At 40.1% G+C, this 23,972-nt stretch overlaps 1 protein-coding gene across 2 annotated transcripts; it reads right to left on the reverse strand.

The window, feature by feature from the left end:
* Window positions 1-5,099: 5,099 nt before the first annotated feature.
* calcoco1a (calcium binding and coiled-coil domain 1a) lies at window positions 5,100-18,567 on the reverse strand. 2 transcript variants are annotated; one of them, XM_008413712.3, is made up of 15 exons: window positions 18,352-18,566; window positions 16,374-16,538; window positions 14,862-14,964; window positions 13,300-13,493; window positions 12,947-13,159; window positions 12,670-12,818; window positions 12,514-12,583; window positions 12,265-12,420; window positions 11,384-11,638; window positions 11,146-11,271; window positions 10,802-10,897; window positions 10,145-10,232; window positions 9,714-9,961; window positions 9,354-9,445; window positions 5,100-7,469 (listed from the first exon to the last, which is right to left on the reverse strand). In XM_008413712.3, exons 2-15 carry the CDS (start codon window positions 16,503-16,505, stop codon window positions 7,442-7,444), a joined length of 1,950 nt encoding a protein of 649 aa, XP_008411934.2. In that variant the 5' UTR covers window positions 16,506-16,538; window positions 18,352-18,566; the 3' UTR covers window positions 5,100-7,441. The 2 variants fall into 2 exon arrangements, with proteins under 2 accessions (XP_008411934.2, XP_081465138.1); XM_081609012.1 differs by lacking the exon at window positions 5,100-7,469 and adding an exon at window positions 7,524-8,466 and having other exon boundaries at window positions 18,352-18,567.
* Between the last annotated feature and the right edge of the window lie 5,405 nt (window positions 18,568-23,972).

The following is a 23,972-nucleotide window of genomic DNA, read 5'->3' on the forward strand; positions in this document are numbered from 1 at the left end:
CACTCCCCGTGTAAACAGCGTAGAGGGATACCACTAAGTTGTTACTGGGATAAAGCAGTAGAGGGAGCTCTTGCACTGTGACTCTCAGGCTTTGGTACGCTGCATGGAGTCGTAGGAAACTAGAGCTAATAAATTACAGCCTCCTGCAGAACAAGGACATCAGATAAAGGTCTACTTCCATGATTTACTCCCTATTCTTGCAGAGAAATGCGGGTTTCCTTTAGCTATGTCTCATTTATGGATGAAAAACTTATAAATGCATTCATTAACATAGGAAATGGAAGGTGTAAATAAGGAGAATTGAATTGTAATACCATATTGAAAGAAATGGAAAAAGAAAGAGTTCAGCGCACGCACGCACGCACACACACACACACACACACACACGCATACCATTCACTAGGGCTATTCCTACCTTTAGTTTTCCCCTGGATGTTACAGTATTTCACATAATAATGGGAAACAACTTGAAGAAGCTCCTGCGGCATCTACGGCACGTAACTCTGCCTTATTGTGCACATTTGTGTTTTGTGTACAGCTGACAATCCTGCAGCAAATATTTTTTGCATAAATTACACTATAATCCCATGTATCTCAGTGAATAATTTATCTATTTTACTTTTTTCATTTATTGCCAATATATGTATCAAGTGGTACGCTATTACTGATACTAAAGTACGATGTTGCATTAATTAACTTCATCATAAGCTTGAAAATGGTCGTGTGATTCGTCTAGCTATAAACAGACAAATGTGTTAAAATTAGATTAACTTTGAGTGTACTTTACAATGGCTTTAATGCATCAGAATTAATCTGACTAACTGGGAATTTCAGTGTTTGTGTTCATTATAAATTCAATTATTTTTAGCTTGTTGAGAAAAATTGTGAATCATAAAAAGCAAAATACAATGGTGAGGATTGGTGGACTCTTTGGCTCCTACTTCCGGGGGTTATCTCTAGTGCTGCTCCTCCCACTATCCCTTTGCATTGAATGAAGGGTAGTGTGTAAGACATCCCACAGCGCAATGAGCACTCCATCAGAAAGCTGATTCAACATTGTCTCATTTTTGGACTACTTTTAAAATGTACTTGCTTTGTTTGTTTTACACTTGGGTGACACTTCAACCGGCGCAAACCAAACAAATTAACATATATTTTTAATCTATCAAAAATATATATAACTTAACCTATATTTTAAACTACAAATACCATAGTGCATCTCCCAGTCTTTACACTTTGTTGAGAAAAAAAAAAGAAGATCAGACAAGATATGCTGGTGCAAGCCAAGCTACACAACATAAGGGCTGTAGTGATGTCAAACTATTTTAAATAAACACGTTGCTTATCTTTGCTGCCTTTGCGCTGATTAAGGTTTAATCCCCTTGGTCTACATTTCCAAAAGGCAGGCCTTCAAATGTCTTTATGACTGGCGGACAGGGGAGAAGTGAAATTACTTTGTAGCTGCTAAAAAGTTTTGATTTTTCTCATGGGCATTTTTGTAAATGCCTTGGTAAGAAAACTTCCTAATATTGCTAGATTATAAATAGGAAAATTACTGTAATGTATTGCCTTCATGGAGAAAGAATAAACTATAATTTTTAATTATTTCAAGCGAGTTTCGTAATGAGCATTGAGCATTGTTATATTAGCATGCTCCCTTGGAACAAGCAGTTTTTGTTAGAATATCAAAGTCCTTAACACATTTTAAGTTTACATTTGGAAGTTTATTTTTTTTTTTCCTTAACAAGTTTGAAAAATAAGACACGGTTACATCTGCTGCAGTGATCTGTTTACGCTACACAGGTGGGAAAATTTAGTAAACCTATATATTTACGTACAAAGAACAAGTAATAGCTGATGAATTATCAGCTTATTGAATGAATGTCTATTTCTCAGTGGAGGATTTTAACACCGACCTGAATTAAGCACCCAAGGGTGCTAGGAAGGATACGGGTAGTGATAATCCTATTAAATAGGATTCAGCCCAAGTGTGCCCTAAAGTCTGTGCTCTTTAGTCTTTCTCTCCAGACGATGGAAACAATTGGGTAATGAGATTCAAACTATGTGGAATATAAAAATACACGAATGTATCTTCAGATGCAAAGTTTTTCTAAAAGTTTTTGTTGTTTAGACAGACTGACTTATGACCAATTGATGTAGTACTCTGATTCAACCACAAACACATTGACGTGTGATATTTGAGCTGGTGGAAAAATATTCAAAAAAGACATATGAGCTAACGTTAGGACACTGCATTTAATTAGAACAAAACAGAACAGCGCAAATGAACTTTTAATCAAGTGAAGAACTAAAGAAAAACAATCCCCAAGATGCCCCTTTAGGATTTTTTTTTTTTTTACATTGTCCTCATAAACATCAACCAAAATAATGCCCTTCATGATCGTATCACGATCACTGACACTGATCCCTTATCTTCATCGAGCAGGAATCCTCTCGATAAAAGGGCAGTCGATTGTAAACATTCCCCGTTTCTTTCAGGCTGCAAGGGAGGGATACTAATTTCTCAGGCTGATTTTATTAATAGAGAGTCACAGAGAATCTGAGGAGGGCGATAAACAGAGATGAGATTCTATCAATTATACGATTTCTTTAATTAACCATCATTAAAGGCAGATCAATAACGCCAAGACCGGAATTAAAATAAGGCCCATACATTATACGGTATTTTACAAGCAACAATCAAATTGCCTCATATACTGTGGACCCCCGTCAAAGGTGTTGCCATGGTAACCAGCAGAGCAGAGGTGGGTTGGGTGAATTTAAAGGAGCCAGAATAGATCTCTATATATCCCAGACACTTCGGCGACGCTTAATTCAGCGGCGGAGGTGAAACCACGACTGGAAACCTAACGGGGGGGAAAAAAAATAAAAATTCCAAATGTATAACAAAGTAATAAAAGCCCTTTTCTGAAATATTTCTCCCGACACTGCCAATAAATTATTCAGAAATATAGTGAGGAATCTATAAATGTAGGTCACGAGTGCAACCCGCCAAAGAAATTAATTAGAATATTTAAAAACAGGAAGGAAGAGATGGAGCTCTGAAGACGAACTGCAGCGGCGGTTCAGTCGGTCAACACACAGGAGAGATAATGGACCCGGAGAGGCTCCAGCTCCTCAGAGAGTGATCAAGGGGATAAAGCTCAGCAAACCTGAGTGCTCTAGTTAGGAAGGTGTAGGTTGATGTAGGACGTGCTAAAGGCAGAAATTGGAGGTGATGTGATCTAGGTTTGATTTTGTGTGTGTGTGTGTGTTTTCAGGGCTGTAAAAGAATGTGTGTTTTTTTGTTTGTTTTTTTTTACAACTGTCCCTTTCTCATCTGAGTTTAGTCTAGGAGCTCACAATAATTCTTTCAATTTCTACAACTGAAATCAATGTAAAACAAACAAACAAAAACGTAAGAGCGGCCAGCTGTTGTAGCCGAGAGTTGGCTTGAAAAGAAGAAAAGCCTCTCAAACAATTGACCCGGAGTACTTTCAATGTTGAAGAAAAGTATGTGGAAATAATGTCAGTAGCAGAGCTTTGTGGCAGCATCAACCAAGAGAGAAACATGTCTCAGCAGATGAACTCTGAGTTGAGGAGCAGAACACGTGTGAATAGTGAGAACAGTTGCTTCCTCAATGACTCAAGCCCAGGAAGACACAAGAAAATGTAAAGACAGGGCAGTAAGGTATTTGCAGCAGTAAATCAGCTGATGCCCCCACATCCTTTCAGAAAAGAGTCATAGTTAGACACCAAAATGCCAGAACAGATTTAACTTCCACAAAGACACAGGAAGAATGTCATTAATTACTTTTAATGCTGTGATTAGTAGTGAACTGTAATTTATTGGACAGATCATTACAATGTAAATGCTGTCGCAATTGACGAGCAACTATTTTTTCAAAAAATTTAAAAGGGGAAAAAGACATAGGTCAGTAACCTTTTAGGGCATCTGGTATGAGAATTGTTTCAATTAGTTCGGGTTGATCATATGCGGGTTATAATTAATTTCAGTGATGCCTCCCATTCTCTTATAAGTCCATAAGCAGGTAGTTTTATTCAAACATGGATCTTGGTCCTTGTAAGTCTGACATAACCAGGTTGCGGCAGCAGTTGAACACTTTCACCTTCATTTTGCTTTAAATATATCCGTAAACCTGTCCTGTGTGAATTTAATTTACTTTGGCCTATACAGTCCTGCAGCGGCTCTAAGCATTTACTCAGTTTGTATGCCTCTCTGTATTTTTCCTGTATGCACAAAGCTTTAAGTTAGGGGTAGGGCTGAATTGTGAAATAGCACATATTTTACCTTTTGACTACTTCTTGGGTCAAAACTGACAAAATGAGATGCGCTCCATATTTGTCACCAATGCAGAGAATCCGCAGGGAGATGGAAATCAGTCGAGAGAAGAAAGAAGAGGTAAAGAGAAGGTGAGAGACATTTTCAAGTGGAAAAGCCATAAATTTAACACCTCCTCCCTCCCCTTATGAGCAGAAAGGTAGACTTACTACAGGAGAAGGTGATGGAAAAGAAAAAAAAAAATTTGGGGAAGGGTACCGAGCACTGGACATGGAGGTGTCGAGGGTCATAAAAACTAGGAGATGTGTTCTAGCCTCTGGGTCTTCATATCTTTTACATTTCTAATTAAAAGAGATAAAGAGTGAGGGAGTCATCAATCCCACAGTGATTTCCCAGTTAAGGCTTTAGAGGGGGCTGTAAACCAGGCAGCCCGGCATCATTGATTTTATAATTAGCTATCGTCACCCCAGACTTAAGATGGAGGCTGCGTAGGAGGGAGGGGGGACTAGGAGGAGACCTTAAAAACAGAGAGCAGGAAGCTGGCAGGGAAGTGGGAAGGCACAGTGAGGAAGATGATGACGCGGCCAGCCCCGAGGGGAGCCAAGGATGAAAGGAGAGGAAATTCAGAATGAGAAATGTATACGAAACAGGCAATTAACCAAAAGGGGAATAGGGCTATATAACTGTGTGCAAAGAAATTGGATAGTTAATTACCAGTGAAATGTCATGTGAGGATCAAAATATCAGGATAATCTTTGTCCAGGAGGAGGGGAAAAAAAAAAAGTCATACACGCCCTAATTATTAACAGATTTTATTATAATGAGCCCAACACAAACCTGACAGGAAAAAAAACGGCCGGGAAAACAGAAATACACAATGGTGTACATGTAGGATAACCTTCACACACAACACTTCAAAAGGATATAAAAAAATAGCCACTAGAGCTAATCTCCGGTTTGCTGCAAAGCGCTCTCAGTGGTTGCAAACAGACGTAAAACTTCATCAAGACACGACTCTCCAAGCACATACAAGAAAACAGATTTTGCTTTGATCTGAGATAAACAGCAAACTTTAAATGGTTTTTTAAAACTTCTTTGTACGCCTAACTGGATAATGCTGCTCAACGGCACGGTGACAAAGATGGTATTAACAGACCATTTCTTCTCTGACATAATAGTCCTCTGCGCATTAAAGTTTTTAGTATTATTTAACAATTAGTGCGCACTTAAAAAAGTATTTAGAACTCGCTGAACTTTTCTACTGTCCTGTTACAATTACTAACTTTAATGTATTTTGTTGCATTTTTATGTGGTAGGGCAGAACAAGCTAGATTCACCTCCATTCTCTCTGATGCTCCCAACTTATATCGAGTGCAACCGACTGCATTTCAATGTCACATAGAGATTTAGAGCCGGACTGGACTGGGGCCGTCTGCCACATGAATACATATTTAGCAAACCTCTGAGACCTTTACAGGACAGCTGTGTTTATACTGAGGGTGACTTCTGTAAGCAACTGGTTGGCTCTTTTAAGTTTATTTAGGGGTAAAAGAATAAAAAAAAAAAGCCCATAATCTTTAAAATCTCAATTTTGTAGTGAGTTTGTAAAACTATATATGGCTATGAATATTTTTGGAAAACACTGTGACTTAAGCATAATCAGCAGGTATCATTCCCTTTGATTAGCACCGATGTTTAGCGACAGTTAGACCCTCAACCCTCAAATTTTCTGCCTTTGAAAACAGACAGTAAAAACACCGAAATGTAGACAAAATATGCTCACAACACACAATTTTAGATTCTGTAAAATCATGAAAAACACACGCAAAACGTACGGCGTCTCAACATATCAACATCTCACCTAAAAACTCCTCCAGCGTAAAAAGAGGGTGCAAATACAGCAGATAAAAATCAAGCATCTAGTTAGCAAATTTTCTTAGGCAAGCTCGGAAAGTTTGTGTTATGCTACACTGAATGAACTCGGTGGCTTCAAACTAAAGCTGAATATGGTTTACTCGCAGCGTAACTCAAGTTAATTTTAAAACAGGAAACCATGAAAAATGCATACAATATTGATTAAAAAGGGAGGCAGCAGTTTTCTTTATTAGGCAGTATAAGAGAAGGAGGAAACATCTAATGCTGACAGTAAGTTTAGTATTTTAGGCACAATTTTGGAAGTGGATGACTGTATATTAAGCTATAAGAACAAGATCGCAAAATAACAACCGAGCATCTTTTGTGATTACAAAAGCAAAAGTGTAATCACTTTTGCTTTTGTGATTAATCAATATAAAAAAAAAGATTTAAGTTGATCTAAAAAGCATGTGAGTTTTACAATGACATGTAGAGAACTGGTTGATGCATCTATCCTCAGCGGCCGTTAATAAGCTTACTTATTCTAAACACTGTCCATATAGGAAAGCCTAAATCACCCCAACTGCATCTGCATGAATCATCTGTGATTTTGTGCTATAAAAAGTGCATATCAAATTTTAGGTCTGAATAAAGGGGGGAGAAATATGACGTTATAAGCCTACATTATTGCCATATTCCCCCCCCCTTATCAACAGCGCTGTGGAGTATCTTTATGCTGCCATGAAAAGTGTCCAAACCAAAGGCGGAGGATTTAACGCTGGAACGGAGCTTTGCCACGATTTCCCGCAGAGCCGAGTCTACACAAAACATCATAATTACAGAGCCCGTCGTGACTCCTAATCACAATCGCCATAAAAACGACATTACATCCGTCGTAAAGCTCTCGACGCTGCAATGATTCAAAGGAAATCATTCTGCTCCCCGCCTGCGAACTCTCAAATGCCAGGCCCCAAAAATTCCTGCAGCTTCACGCTGAGCAACGGTCTTCTGTGAGTCATAAACACGGCGCTGACCTGCCACTGTTGGCATGGCCGAGGCAATAACACAACGGTCTACAGGATGGGGTGGTGCTGTGTGGGGGGGGGGGGGGCGGGGTATAAAGGGGGAGACAAGGTTGGTGGCAGATACAGAGTAATTGCATATAACATTGTGTCCTGCGTTTATAATGTGCTGTTTATGTGCTTGTTAGTCGACGCAGCTGGAAAACAAAGTCCCTTCCTGCTTTGTGAATGCTCGCTGTTGTCTTGGCTGGATATCCGCCTGTCACCATAGCGAGGTGTCTGCCAGATCGCTGCAGGAAGACACAAGGCAAGAGTGTGAATAAGTGTGTGTTTGTGTTAGAAACTGGGGGGTTGGGCGGGGGGGGGGAAGAAAAAAAAGACACACATTGCGGTCGAAAGCGGAGGCCAGAGCGCAGGAGCGGCTGAGTGGGAGAACGAGAACCTTAACGATGCTGAAAATTGGCCCGTGACTGAGGTACACCCCTCAGGTAAATCATTGCTACAGCTTCCTGTCACATTCTCTGTCCCCTCGTCCTCCCATCCTGCCTCCCCTCCAGCGCCTCACCTCTGTCTCAGACAGTTTCCCCCGCTTCACCCCGACTCAACTTCATTTATGACCACATATTCAAAGCTTCCATCTCCGGGCCACAGCTCCCCCGTCGCCATAAATAACCCCTTGCATATGCATGTGTGCATTCGCAAGCTCTGAAATCCACATGCAACCGGTCCTCTGCGAGGACAGAGACGCGCGGCGACGGACAGCGTTTAGCTGCGTGCCGTGCGTTTAATCAGCACAATTAACGTGCGCATTGAGCTGGAAACATTTTACGCTTTCACCCTCTGCTTCTCAGGTCAAAATATGATATTTCTTATTAAGGTTTGCGTATAAAGCAGGCTGATTTACAGAGTTGTCCCGTTGGCTCAAACCACATAAAGACGCTACTGGAGTTTATTAAAAGCAGTGTGCATGACAGAAAGGTATCCTCATGTTTCCTTGGGCCTTACTTAATCACTTCTTTAAATTACAATTTTCAACATAAAATTGTCAACTCTCTCGACTTGTTGAAGGATTTCTTGATGGATTACAAGGATCAGGCTTAAGAGTAGGACTGCCCGTCTAATTGCGTGGTGATCAAACCTGTTATGGTGGGTTCCTAAATACAGACTACGAGAAGATCAAGTCCTCCAACTAGTGAAGTGGGACCTCAATTTATTAGGCACGATGGTCCAGACCATCCCACGGGTGCTTGACTGGCACAGGCTTAACTCCTCTACAGTTGGTATTTTCTGTTAAATTGAACAGATTTTAAATCAGACCTCTGCTTTCAGCAGTCAGTGGGGATGATGAGAGTAAATCCTCCTGTCGAATTAATTTTTCCACGAGTTCAGATTGAGTTTGGAGAAATTTTGTCACAAAGTTTTGGCTACTAGTTAAAGTAGTTATAATTTTACATATGCTTAAGCCCCAAATTATTCACACTCCTGGCATATTTAGATATACAGTTATTTTCATTCAACTAAAAAGTTTGTTTCTGAATCAAAAATGATGCTGGTAGACCTAAAAAAAAATAAAACTATGTAAAAGGAGTATACATATTATATATAATTATTTACCCTTTTTTAGTTATGTTTTATTATAATATGGAATGTCAACAAATCTTTTTACCCTTCTAAATAATCAGTGGCAAAGTCTTTATCAACATTACAGCAATCAAACCCTTTCCATAATTGCTGACCAACATTTGGCATGCTTTGAGAGCAGTATTATGATTATTTTGCCAATGAGCAAGTCATGGGGGCTGGAAGGCCTTGTGCTGTCCACCCTAATCACAATAAAGTTGTTAATGTGATTTGGCCACTGCAAATGGTTAATATGACTTCCAATCAGCAGAAACACGTGGGTAAGCTTAACATATTAATTTAAACCTAAATCTGACGAACGTATGAATAACGTATGAATAATTTATGAAATGTGTGTGTGTGTATAACTATATATATTTCATAAATTATTCATACGTTTTATATATATATATATATATATATATATATATATATATATATATATATATATATATATATATAGTAATTGCTTGAATACCAAAATGAAAATGATTCAAAGAGAGTTCTTTATTTACTACATTATGTTCTGCATGTAGATTATGAGAATTTGCTACCTTAGAAATGCGTCCTTGTACTCAGGCAACAGAAGTGCTGTTTCCTCTTCAGAGTTTTTGCTTCCCTGCAGGACTGGATCAGATTCCTCCTCCTAAATGCCAGCGTAAAGCACACACACAAACACACACACACAGAACAGGAGTCAGGCAGTTAACTCATATCTCTCCAGCACCTATTACAGTCGAATAACTTGCCAACTAGCAGCCTAATTGCTTCCATGAGATAATGTCTATATCAAACGACCCACTGCCCACGTTTAACTGATGTGCATGGCTATTAGTTGGAAGCCATATCTCATTTTCACTATCACATATAATTACACCGCGGTGACAGCGAGCGGCTCTGATAGCGCGTCTCACCGAATCAGAGCTGTGAGGCAGAGTGTCGGCGTTGGCCTGGTGTGGCAGGGAGAGCGGGGCGGGCTGGTTGATGACCACAGCGCTCCTGTCCGCGTCCCGCGGGGCGATGGCGGGGGTCGAGAGCAGCAGGGAGTCAGGCTGGCCCTGCTCGCAGAGGCTGTAGTGGCCCAGAGATCTTGGCGGATGGAGGATCTGCAAAGCCTCCGGGCTCTCGTCCTCGGAGTCGGATAGCGCAGTCTCGGGACGCCCTGCCAGAAAGATTAGTTGGTGAAGAGAAGGAGGTCACGTTTCCGCTCACAGGACTGCTCTCATCACACGCAACAGAAGCCACGTCGAGTGATATTTAGTGCTCCTCCTCTCTGATAGCAGATGACACTTTTATCGTTCACATCTGCAGGGCATACAGTAGATTGATGTGCAGCTCAATTTACCTGTAGAGGCAATTGGAGCCGCGTCCCACCTGGCAGTGGTCACTGTTCCCGTCTTCTGCTCCAGCTGACAGATGTACTCCATCAACTCCTGTGGCAGAAATTACATGGATCACATCACAAGCTCAAGCAGGGGCTCCATCAGCATTACCCTCATATCCGGGATGATATCGGGCATCGTCAAACCGAAGTCAAATGAAAATGTTGTGCAAGAAACATACAAAAAAAAAAATTTATTTAATATAAATAGAACTCCCCTGATGCACTTAATATCAAAATCTTTGTTTTTATGCACTTTGATTGGAGCGACACATTCAGTTGCGATTGTTAAACGAGTCTGCAGCTGGCAAATGCGAAGCTGGTTGGCCAACAAAAACTGCAAACACATTAACAGCTGCAGCACTGACTGACCTGAAAACCAGCATTTTATATTGCACTATAAACAATTTATATAGCACAATAACAGGAAGACAACAACACAGAAGATCCCCAACACCTGGGATATGCACTACCCCGACATTCTTGTTGCGTCAGTATGAATTTGTTATAAAACCCAAGTTATACGACACAGGAAGCATGCTAAATGTTTTAATCATTGTTATTATAGGAACAGTGATATTCAAACACATGTCAATTAGAAGAAACTCCTCTGCTCCTGACCTGCTTCTCTGCTCGCAGCTGCTCTTTCTCTTTCTGTGCAACCCTCTGGCTGGCTTTCAGCTCCTGCAGCTCCCTTCGTGTTTCACTCAGCTGAATCTGCGGGCCGGTCACCGTAAAAAAAAGAGCAGCACTGAATATGTCAGAATCATTTATTTCATAAAGCAACAAATGGGGTGTGAACAAGTTAACTGGCTACGCAGTTCACGTGACAATTTTTTTCCCCCCCGTTTGACACACCTCCTGTTCGTGTCATGACTGAAAAGACTTTTTATCACAAGGTGCTTGCTAAATTGAAAGAAAAATACTGCAATGATGTACAGTTTCTCTCTCTCTCACTCGCTCACCCGGTTGCAATCTTTTTCTCTACCAAGCTCAACCTCCAGCTTCACCCTCTCCATCTTCTCCTCCCGCAGCCTCTCTTGCATCTTCTGCAGCTCTGCGTTGATTCTCTCCAAGTGGTCCTGGTCCAACTGTGGATGTGACACACACAACGTCTGAAATGCTTTCCCAAATTAGAGTCCTTTAATAACGTGCAACATCCTGAGTCGACCACAGACTCAATAATCAGAGTAAATCTATTACCTCCGCAGCGTTCTGCAGAATCTGCCTGTCTTGAGCCCAGTTGGCTCTTCCTTCTCTCAGGGCCATGCTGGCATCTGCAAGTTGAATGGTGAGTTGGGCGGCCTGCACTCGAGCCTGGTGCAGCTCGGCCTGCACATGATCCTTTTGGGCTGCCAGCGAGCTCAGATCGCTCTTCAGGCCCTCGACGGTGCGCTCGCTCATGTGGAATCGTTCGCGTAGGCTCCGCATCTCCTTTAGCGACGCTTCACTTTCAGTCTGTTGACAAAGCAAGCCGAAAAGGACACGTCTGGTTACCGTCGTGGCAAAACAGAAAGTAATTTGAGATACTGGTGCTGGCTTTATTAAAAAAAATAATAAGGCTGGTTGTTTTCATTTTAAGCATTAACGAGAGTGGTGTTAAAAATCTGAATGCAAAGACACAATTTTCCAACTAAACCAGAATAAAGAGACACATTTTCTCGTTCACTTTTTGTAGGGTTTTTCAGGTGGAAGTGATATTTATATATTCTTTATCAAACTCTTTCTTTATCCATCATTAAAATAAATGCTAAAGTTCACCATCAGGTTATGGCAGACATTTCTACATACACAACTATGAATGCAGAACAGATTGTTAGGACGTGGATAGGTGAACAGACAAATGGAAAGACCGACAGATGGACAAATAGATGGACAAATGGGGTGATAAACAGAAAAATGACAAATAGATTAAAATGGATGAATGGATTGAACTTCTAAGCAATAAGATAACAAATACAGTCTTGAAATAATCTGTTTGGTACTTAGACTGGGAAGAGACTCCAATCAAATTCCTAATTTTTCCTGACAGCGTAGAAATTTTTGCAAATGTGCAAACATGTTTATTCCTTTAAGTATCTGACCTCCTTCCTGTGGGCAGTGGTGAGTTTCTGTGTGAGGGTGGTGATGGTGTTCTGGAGCTGCAGGACGCTGGTGTCTCTCTGGGCCAGGGAGTTCCTGAGAACCTGGAACTCTTTAGACAAACTCCTGAGCTCAGCTTCAGTCTGATCCAGCTTGTTCTAACAAACAGGCCAAATGGAAGAAATCAAAGTAAAGACCCAACAGAGATGCCAGTTTACTCTTACCACTGAATTGGTTTGAGAGGAAAATACCTGCAGGCCTCTTTTTTCAGTCTCCTCCTCTTTTCTCAAGGCAATTGCCCTCTTGGCTCTGTCTTTCATTCTGTAAACACAGATTTTTGGCAATGGGTGCTCAAAACAATTTATGATACCCTTCCAAAAAAAAAAAGAAAAAAAAGAAAGTCAAACCTCTCCAATTCTGTCTCTCTTTCCACGGCTCTTTGTGTCAGTGTTTTGATGTCTTCTTCAAGCTCTCTGATCAGCTGCTCTTTTGCTGCCTTGACCTCCATTAAAGCAGCTTTCTCCTGGACTAAGCAATCTCCTAAAGCCTTTTCATCCTGAAATACCAGAATTCAAGTCAGGCTCTGAAGATCTCTAAGCATCTGGTGAGGAAAATGAACTGAACATCATCTGAAACGTAAATGTAGGTCAACAAGAGAGCAGACCATTAAGGTCAATGTACCACCTGCTGCTTCATCTCCATCTCCTCGATCTTCTGATCACTCTGCGCCAGCTCCTCCTTCAGCCTGCTGACCTCACGCTCCAACCCTCTGCGATGTCTGTCCCATTGCAGCTTCTCCTTCTTGTAGTCCTCCCTGTCTCTCTCCCTTTGCTTTTTGGCCGCCTCCTGCTCACGCAGCAGCTCAGCGCGCTCCTGCAGACACTCCTGTAGCCGACTCTGAGAGGAGACAGGGAGAATACCCGGGTTGTCTACGGATGTCCTTTATCCACGCTCATTAATTATGGAGCTCTAAAAAGCATATGCTAACCAGGAGTCTCGTCTATGTCGTTTATAGTTGTCGTCATGCTCACACTCACCTGCAGCAGTTCTGCCCTGGGTATTACCAGCAGCATGTCTGTGCCTCCGTGGGATTCGTCCTCCAGGGTCACCAGGTCTTCCAGAGGCTTCGGTGCACAGAAAGTGAATGTTGAGCTGCGGGAGCACACTTCCCCTTTAGCATCAACATATATGAACTCATACTCCTGGGAGCTGGGCTTGGGCAGGTAGGAGGCTGAAAGTGATGAAACAAAGTCTTCTTTAATAAGTTAGCAACTATCAGAGAAAGACTGGAGTACTTCATATACAGCGGTGGCTCAAGAGGTAAAAATTCATCCTGTGACCGGTGGGTTGTCGGTTCAAACCCCTGCTCCGTTCTTTGCCTGCTGGTGGTGATCAAAGCCCTAACCACCACCAGCTCTACTCCAACAGTGCTTTTCATTATACCTTCAACAACTGCTTTTAGGAGCACTGGACTGAGAATTAGTTCATATGATAAACTCAGGAGACACACAGTTCCACCAGCTGTATGCTAATTGCTGCTGCTGCTAGTCTGGAGGAGCTAAGTGGGGAAGGCATTGGGAGGTGGAAGTTCGGCTGGAAACTGCAGCTCCAAGGAGGAGCCGTGTGGAAGTAGGCGGGTCTTTGTTGGAGCAAGTTTTTAGGCAGCCCTGAATGACTGTGACAGGAGATAAAAGGATTTCTCAAACATGCATGAAGGAATCAAAGCAACACTCCACTTATGTTTTTGAAGGGAATAACATCATAACATGATAAAAAGACTAAAATAAAAAAAAAAGAGTCAAATTTAAAGAATATTCTCCAAGCCCTTTTACATGTCTTCCTTTATAACATCTGGGGTTATTAAACAACATATATCCAGAGCTGCAGCCCTGGAGCCCAGGGTTAACTATGCCCATGCTGAGAACCACTTTAAGTTAAAATTTTTAAATAATGCTATAATACAATAATTTGTTCAAAATGACAGCTTTTTAAATTATATACTAAAGAACAGACTTGAATGAATTACCACCTAAGCTATGTGCATTAGCTAAGTTAATCTAGAAGCAATCATCTTTTCAAATCACAGCAGTTGATACGAAGTCTTTCTTTATTTGCTCTGCACATTGAATTGGCTCAGACCCATACCTGCTCCATGCATGCTCCTCACAGAGAACCGCCCTGATCAGTTTCTTCCGACACACAGCACAAAGTGAACAGTGTATTCTCCAGCGAGCAGCAGCAGCAGTCAGCAGAGGAGGCTTTAAGCCATTGTTTTTTGTCGTTCTCATTACTCAACCCCCTGCTTAGCACAGAAATGAATTCACGCCACGACAGAGGCCTTCTGTGCCGGAGACAAAGCAAGGCAGGATATTTGTCTTCTGCACAGGATGTGTTTTTTTTTGTTTTCCTTATTATTCTTCTGGAAAAATTCTCTTTTAAGTGAGAAACAAACATTGCCATCCATAAAACACAAAGATTTGCAACGATGACAGGCATTTTATAGAAATAACAATCTCCTGCTGAAGGTTTTATGTGCTGATCTGCTGTCCTAGCAGAGATTCACTGAAACTATGAACAATAAATACACAGGCATGAGTACCCTGGAAGTGCACGCAGCAGTTGACCTCTGTGCCCTCTTGATAATCGGCTGGGGCCAGAGCCCAAACGAAGGTTTCATAGTCCTTCAATGACGACCATCCGACCTGAGGAGGACAACATGCACACGTTGTTATTCCTAAGGTAATTATAATGAAATTTATTTCAAAAGGGACAATGTACAACTGAGACATAAATGTCACCATTAGATGTGCTGCACCGGATTGGCGCAAAAGCTAATTTGCGTCTGTAGTTCGCCAACAGGTCACAAAAATGAATACACAAAACAACAATTAAACAAGACAGAAAACACAACACTAAAAGTTGTTTTCCAATCACAACAACACATAAACACACACACAAAGAGTCATGCAGTTAATAAAAATAAATGCAGACTTTCATCCAGGTCGAGGTTCATCCATTTTTTCACCCAGGCTTACATTTTTACAATTGAATTCCTTTTTGAAACCTAATTGAAAATATTTATTGGTAATTTCCAAAAAAGGTTGTCTCATGTTGGGGCAACCTTAACCAAAAATATATGTTTGTACAAGAAATTAAATATAAAAATATACTACAGAACCAAGAAAAGCAGAAATTATTTACTCTGCTGTTAAAATAATTAAAATCAAATCAATCTAGCTATATTTGTAAGGTGCGTCAAACTCTTTAAGATGTTTTTGCTCCTTGTTTTTTTCCCCATTTTTATGTAAAGTGTCTCTTACAGTCACTTTAAGAAAAAAAAAAGAAACGGTTGTTGTTAGGGTTCAATGATAATTAACAACACAGTTTTTGTGGAGTCAAAAGAGATACAAAGCAGTTTTCTTTGCATTCACAATAGTACTTTTTATGCAACCCTGCAAAACAAAGTGATTCAAAAGATTAAAAGCCACTAAAACAGGCTGTGTATATAACTTTAGTTATTCTTTTCTGCTTTTAGTAGAACTGATAAGATGCTAGCTTGAAAAGAGGCTTAGTGTATAAAATACTATGACATTTTTCATACTACTGTTTACAAAGTAATACATGGAGGGTATAATGCGCTTATACTATCTAGTTAATTAAAGGACTATTCTTCATTTGAGTAGTATGATCGAAGTTTTTAAACCATAACTTTTAAACCTTGATAAATCTTTTTTTGCTGGTAGCTGGCTCATCACAATTCAGAACAAAATATATGAAAACTGATTTGTCATCTCAAGTACAACGGCCTATGTAATGAGCTTCAATGTGAATGTGAATACCTGTGGGGTCTCAAAAAGTCAAAAACAAACATAGGGATTAAACATTAAAAATGCTTGAAGCCGAGGGACTCGAATGCGATCCTGTGAAAATACTACGGTTTTTTAAACCACTTTTTTTCCGTTTTTTTTTCAATTAGGATATCCAATTTTCACTTTTTGATCACAGGAAAAAGTTTAAGACCTGGAAATAGGTGACACAAAATAATACACTTTTCCAGACTTTCTTAACCTGTTTCTGTTTGTTTTTATGACAATTGTCAGGACAGTGATACCTTAAAGAGCCCAATCCAGTCACTGCTGACCCAGCTGTGCTGCGAGCTCAGTGTGTAGTGGCAGTCGACTCTGCTCTGGGGGAAGTAGGCACAGCCCACGTTTCGAAACTCCACGCGCCAAGCCTTGTCCATGGCAACACAACACAATGACAGGCTACTTTACACCTAAAAGAAATAAATGAGCTGGTGAGCAAACCTGAGCAAGCAGACGCCTCTGAATATTTATTTGGTGTAAGAAGATAGCCTGACTGAGGCTGCACTTGAGAAAAGGACACCAGAGATAAGCCTCTATGACAGGACGGGCTTTGAGCAACATGACATATTAGAAGTGTGTTGCCGTGGCTATTTTGGTCGTCATAAAAAAGAAAATCATTTGTTAGTTATTGTACTTTATTACATGTAAACAGGCAGTTAAAAGTGTCTGGGTCTCGGATTCGACACTACTTAAAATGAATTGAGCAATCCTGGCTGCATCTTTAACGTACTACAGTCTCTTCTAAGTACAGAAGCAGCTACAGCGCTTTGGAGAAATATTCATGCCCTTGGACTTTTACACACTTCAATCTATTTTAATTGTATTTTTGTGTTACAGACCAATACAAAATAATGAATAATTGTCAAGTGGAATGGAAAAATGTGGGATGACTTTCAAAATCTTTCACAATTAAAAACCCAAAATGTGTTGCATGAGCATACGTCATGTTAGAAAATCTGCATCCAGATGTTACTAGCCATGTGCTCCACAAATCTGGCCTAAGGTGAAGAGCTGTAGGCAGATAGACATCATTCAAATCTGCACTGAACTTTTTGGCCTACAAGCCAAATAGCATGTGTGGCAAAAAAAATTAAAAAATAATAACTAGGTGAAAGATGGTGGTGGCAGCATCAGGATACTTTCCAGGCAGCAGGGACAGGGAAGTTGATCAGAGTTAATGAGAAGATAGGTGGAGCGAAATGTAGGTCAGTCCTGAAGGAAACCCTGTTAGAGCATGCAAAAGGGATGAGCCTGGGTCAGAGGTCAGAGATAGACCTTACACAATGTGAGCATGGACGGTACACTTAGAATAATTGTAGGGAAAATATCATATGAGGACATTTTAGGAATTCTGCATTTTAGTTATTGAAGTTTGAAATGTAATGGCTAGAAAGAAATTGGTTCTTATTCCTTCTACCTTGAGTATCAAAATACATTTCTATGTTCTAGCAGACTACAGGAATTTAATCCTAAAAAAAGAGCTCCAAATCGATGTTTTGGATAACAGCATGTTATTATGTTTCCGATTGCAATGTGGCTTTGTTTTGATATATTGCACCCCATAAATTACAAATGTAACGTGAGAAAATATGAGAGCGTTCAAGAGAGATAAAAAACAACAACTTTGCAAGGCACTGTAACAGCTATGCATTCAATCTATTTTGTCATGACAAAGGCCAGATGTATTTTCCAGCGGGGCCACAGAAAACAACAGACTGTGCTTGTTCTTCTGCTTGTAACAACAGAAGAACAACAAACTCTTAATATGCTGTAAAACTGCAACGGGCTCATAACTATTTTCGCATCACAAATGGAACTTTGAAGTTCTGAAATGTCTACAATTTTCTATTTTGAAAAAAACATACAAAAATATGTGCGTCTATGTATTAACTGTCGATGCCCCCAATAACCACATATTTGAGGTGGAAATTTACAGCCACTTTCCGAGGGTTCATATTTCACAGGCAGCAGGCTTGAGGCCCTGCAAGAAGCAGCGCATGTCGGGGAAACACTGTGCCAGACACCTCGATGCAAGTTTATTAATTAAAAAACCATAAAGCGCAGGATATTCAATTATGAATTTATGTTTTTGTTGCTAATTATTGCTTGTTTTGTTTAACTGCTGTAAGTGTGAACAGAGCGGGGACAATGACAGGCTTTGTTAACTAAAGAAAAAACATCTGCGCACATTTTATCTCGAGTCCTCCATGAAGTGACTCTTACCTTTAAATCCCGACACTCTCTATGAGCGGGCTGAACAACGATGCCGCGTGCGAGTCAGTGGGTCTGTAGTCCTCAGTAAAACCACGCAAACATATTCACAACAGCTGTGGCTTAAGCTGCCGGGACACAGCTTCTACAGTAACCCGAAACAATTACAAAAAAAAAAAAACAACAACAACAAAGCCAAACATGAGCACCACGGCGTCAAGATTCACCGTGGGATTGTGGGAGCTGTTGTTCGTCAAACAGCTGGAATTATGGAAGATCACGAGAATTCGGACTACAACCCCCAGGATGCTGTATCACTGGCAGAAGACCGCTGAACGTAATATGATGCTGCTCGACATCCAGCGTTGCGTTTCTCATCGGAAAGAGCTACAAACGGTACAGCTGGCAGATGTCAGCTTGATCCACCAATTGGAAGGTTTGCGATGAAGGATGACGACCAATAGCAACAACAACGATGAAAATAAAGATTTTTTTTCTGCGGTTATTAAGGGTTAGTCTACAGATCGTCACACATTTGCTTCGTATTCGACAAAATTACACATAAAGTTACGCATTCCTAATTGGGAATGTAACCTACTCCTATCACTTTCTTTCATTATTAATTTTATCTTTAAAAATAATATATCGAAAGTTTTTGTGTACTTTACAATCTAATCATTAAGTTCTCCTTAACGATATATGCTATGTGCAAATCTGATTTTAGTCTGAATCTCCAAATAATACGGTCATTTTACTTTTTGGGAGCTCATCATTCTGCCCCCTTTACTGACGTGTTGTACAGAGGGAGCACTTATAGAACATGATGCTATGGCGCCGGACAGAAGGTGGCAGTACAGTTTTTGAAAACCTCCCATAGCACACAATTTTACATTCTGGCTGACCTTATGCAAACTTTTAAACCTCAATCACGCAGCGCATGTTTATGACACTGCTGAAACCATCTCAGAGGTAGGTATGTGGCAGTATGGCATTCAGACACATTACAAATGCAAATGTGTCTATACCCCTTGAACTTATTCAAATATTTTTCATGCTACAACCACTCTTCCATGTATTTTTGTGATTTTTAAAAAAAAAATGTAATTTATTTTTCAATTTGTAAGTTTTTCTTGCCTCTCTTTCATTTTTGATATATCTAAGTAAAATCCACTTCAGCCAGCTGTCAAAGTCAACTAATTAGTAAAGATATTTCACCTGTGTGAGATTTAACCATATGAATAGAGCTGCTCTCTGAAGGCCTCAGATGTTTGTTAGTGAACAAAAAGTATCATTAAGATCAGGGTGCACAGTGACTGCCAGCCTGCCAAGACATGGCTGTCCACCTGAACTACACTGGACAATAATCTGCAGAGGTAAATAGCTCTGGTGGAATAACCTGTTGATAAGATAACTATTTGTTGAGCTCTCTACAATGACCAGATATGCCACTGTCCTTGTGATGACATGTGGCCATTGCTTATAGCTTTGCAGCTAGAAAAAAAATGAGACAGAAGAAGGTGCTATGCTGAGATTTAAGGGATTTTCTTTGGCCTGTAAGCATCATGTTGTGGAGAGAGATTTTCTCAGTGATTGTTTATATAGGCAGGTACATGTATGCAGCCCTTACTCAGACTGGCGGTGGCAGTTTCTGATATGGGCTACACGGTGGCTGCCCAAGGCGGCTTCTCCTCTAGGGATGAACTGTCGGAACATCCCCCCCCCCAGGTGCTCCTCTCCATAAACGTACGCAAGCTCACCCACACCTGATGTGCCCCCGTCGCGTGCGTCTCTGGACACGAGAGCTGCGTGCACCTCTTCTCCCCTCTCCTTTTTGCTGCCGCCAGATCCAGTCTGTCCTGGTGACGGACAGGCTAACCATCCAGGTAACAAACAAAACAAGTACATTTGCCTCCTAAACCTCAGGCCCAAAATTTCAAACTTCTCATGCCTCAGGTTAGTCTTAACAGAGCAGCCAATCAATGCCGTACCGTTCCCAGCTATGTCTTATAAGGACACCACCAGACATCAGAAGAATGTTTAAAATGGAGCTGTTGCATGAAATAAAATCTAAAAATTCAAATGCATTTCATATATGTAGCTATAGTGTGTTAGTATTGCCACTTATGAGTTCAGACTTCCCTTTTGTATTGCAAATACAGTGGCCGTGGTTCTGACTATTAAACATTTCATTACATATATAAGGTCAAATGAGTCTGATAACATTCCTATGCTACTTAAAATACCTTTGATTTAAAGTTTGGTTCAGTAGGGGCAATGCAGATTAAATTATATGTTCAATTTTGAGTGTAAAATCATATCAAAATACATCATATAGTGATGTATTTTGATATGTAAATATCGGCAGACATCTTGTTACTCATTCTCAGGGCTGGTAGTTAATCTCATTAATTTGAACTCTTAATGAGTCATTTCTGTCACATAGCACACTTGCTACATGCAGAAGAGTAGATGATGATTCTTATTGCTATGTTCTAGTCTGTTGTTGCCTATTAGGCTGCTGCTCAACAACGGTTTTATAGCCTGTTAAATAGAAATGCATCGCTATAAAAATTTCGGACGATAATCAACATTTTTAGTAGTATATAGATTAAAATTTTTTCCATACACTTTCGACACTATGTAAAAGCTTCGTACACCTGTGCTGCATCACACTTCCACGTTTTTCAGAGAAGGTTTTAAAGGAGTTTCCATACCGCAAATAAATGGTATGTATGGTTGATTGAAAAGCCTTGGGAAGGTGCAGAGGTGGATTGTAAGGGATTTGGGGGGCGTTGGGGTCGAGTTAGTGGTGCACCACCCTTAATTGTAACTGCATTCTGTTGTCCAGGGGGTTTGGTTTGCTTGGATAATAACGAGCTGTGTGACTATTCTATATAAACAATTTAAAAGTTAAGACCAAAGCATATCCATGTGTCATAATCCCTCGGTCAAAGTACAAACCTAAATCCTATTGAGAATCTGTGGCCACATTTGATTGCTGATGTCCACAGATGCTCTGCTTCCAATCTGACTGAGCTTGATGATTTTGCAAAGAAGAATGGGCAAATATTTCAGCCTTTTGGCAGAGATGCACCCCAAAAGGCTTACATCTGCATTTTTAAAAAACATATTTTTCTCATTCCATTTTATAACTAAGTGTGCACTACTTTGTGTTGGTCTTTCACACCAGGTTTTTCCAACAGAGCTTTCAGAACATAAGTTTTAAAAAACTGCATGCACCCCTTGTATTTGAGATGACTTGCCTTCAGTGTGTTGATCTGCAGAAATAGGTCGCTATTCAAACCACATATCCTGTATGCAACCATGTATACTTCTGAATCCCAGTTAAAAAAAACCCCATTGAAGTTGGTGGTTGTAAAGGAAATTTGGAAAAGTTCAGTGAGTAGGAATTATTTTACAAGACACCGTACAGCAGATATCAGTTGTGCTTTACTGACTGAAAAGCCATAAAGTTGCAGTAATGAGTAATGAGCTTAAACGACAGCATTTACGAAATTAGTTTTTGGAGTTATTCCCCAACTCTAATGTAATCTGAACAGGTTTGAATTTAGGTCATTGGAAAAATTGGCATACTGCAGCCACAGGGGAAAAAAACAAAACAACCCCATGTCAAAAGCAAAATTGAGTGTATTATGGTTCTGTAGTTACAGCGTGGATGGCGCTAATTTGGTATTACTGCAGTTATTGATGTTCATTGATGAGTCAGTGGACCCAAAGAGTGCTTTATTCCTTCCTCAATTAGTGGGCCCAGTTTGACTAATTTAGTCTTTTGACAACACTATAAGGAGGCTTCATGTAATTTTATGCAGGACGATAGTCGATGTTGAGACCCTATAAATTGTGTTTAAGTGGATTAATAGTGAGTAAAGCTAGGAGGGGGGGAGAGGGTTTCCCTTGCTGTCTGATGATTAAATAGGTTGTTTGGCAATGAAAAGCTTATATGGTTGTCTTTGGTTACAAGTAGGAACAGGAAGTTGAGAAAAGGGTTGACTAAAATTATGTTTTCAAATAGTTTTTGTGGCAGATATGTTTGCTTTTCTCTTCAACGTAAAAATCTGTAAATTTCTCAAACAATTTTTTATATATATATCTATATATATTTGTATATCTTTTTTTTTAAATAAAACTTACATATTGCATCTTTAACTGCTATTGAAACCTGCTAGTCTTTTTTGGGTCACATCTCAAACAGCTTTTATCCTGTACTCCATTTTTCTTTGTTAATTAGTTCAAGCTCAATGGGTTGGACAAATGATTTAATTTTATGTCCTGTTACAGATTTCTATTTGGATTTAGCTTATGAACTTTGATTGGCTCTTTCTAACACAGATGTGCCTTGATCTAAGCCATTGCATTATACCTCTGGCTGTTAGTTGAGGGAAATTTTTGTAGAAATGTGAGCCTCAATCACAACCACAAGTCTTTTTCTGCTTCCAACAGGTTTCATTCCAGCTTGGCCCTCCATTTAGTTCCCTCCATCCTACCATCAACTCTTAACCACCTGTCCCTGCTGAAGAAAAGCTTTCCCATGGCACAAAACTGTCACAGCTGTATTTCACAGTGGGGATGGTGTGTGCAGGTTGATGTGCATTTAGAGTTCCAGCCAGACATGGTGTTTTGAATCCAAAGTTTTTCATCTATTCCTCCTTTCACAATTCTCTTATCTCAGATGTGCATCTTTACATCTCCTCCAGAGTTATCCTACAGGCATCAGAATCACTTCTCTGATCACTACTTGTCCTCGTCAAACCTGTCAGTTTAAATGGACGCTCTTATTTGGGTAGGAGTGCAGTTGTGTCGTTCTCCTTTCATTTTTGATGGACTGATTAAGCAGTGCCACGTGAAATGTTCAATGTGATATTTGTTTTGGAAACTAGGTCTGCCTTAATTATCTCCACGATTTTCCTCCTGATCTCTTTGCTGGTATTCATTGACTTTTATAATGCTGTTCGTTCATTAATATGATGTAACAAACTTCTGAGGCCTTCACTGAACAGCTGAATTAACACAGATTAAATTATTTACTATTTACAAATGTACAAATTAATTGATTGGACTAAATTTTATTCAGAGTGTGCTCCAACTACAGGGGGATCACACATAGTAAGGTTAATCAATGTTTCTGGAGAGGAGGGTGCCCTGGATTGTTAAATCTTTGCTTAGGCTGCTGCCTCTGTGACCCAACCTGGACTGGATAAGTGAATAATGGTAACTGGTAAATCGGGTAAATGGGGCGTTTTATATTTTTCTTTATAACTTTTGAAAACGGCATCATTTTCTTCAACTTTATAAGTATGGAATACATGTTGTTGGCCAAATCCGAATAAAGTATACTGTTGTTGGGTGCACCAATTGCAGTTTTCTGGTCAGTCGCCGATCACCAATCTTTAAAATGCCAATTCCGATTTTGGCCAAGATCAACTTTTTTTGTCTGAAATGTCACTAAAAATAATAATAAAGTAGCTGATTTTGCAATAGTGGGGTGAGTATTGTTTAAATGCAAACAATACTCACCCCATTGGGTTGGTCTGTCAGTCAAACCTCTCACGGGAGATCAGAAGAGGACAGTGGTTGATTTTTAGACCTTTACCAAGGTAGATGAGATTGTCTTC

Source organism: Poecilia reticulata, chromosome 7 (assembly GCF_904066995.2).
Source record: "Poecilia reticulata chromosome 7, P_reticulata-male-v2, whole genome shotgun sequence".
Taxonomy (NCBI): Eukaryota; Metazoa; Chordata; class Actinopteri; order Cyprinodontiformes; family Poeciliidae; genus Poecilia; species Poecilia reticulata.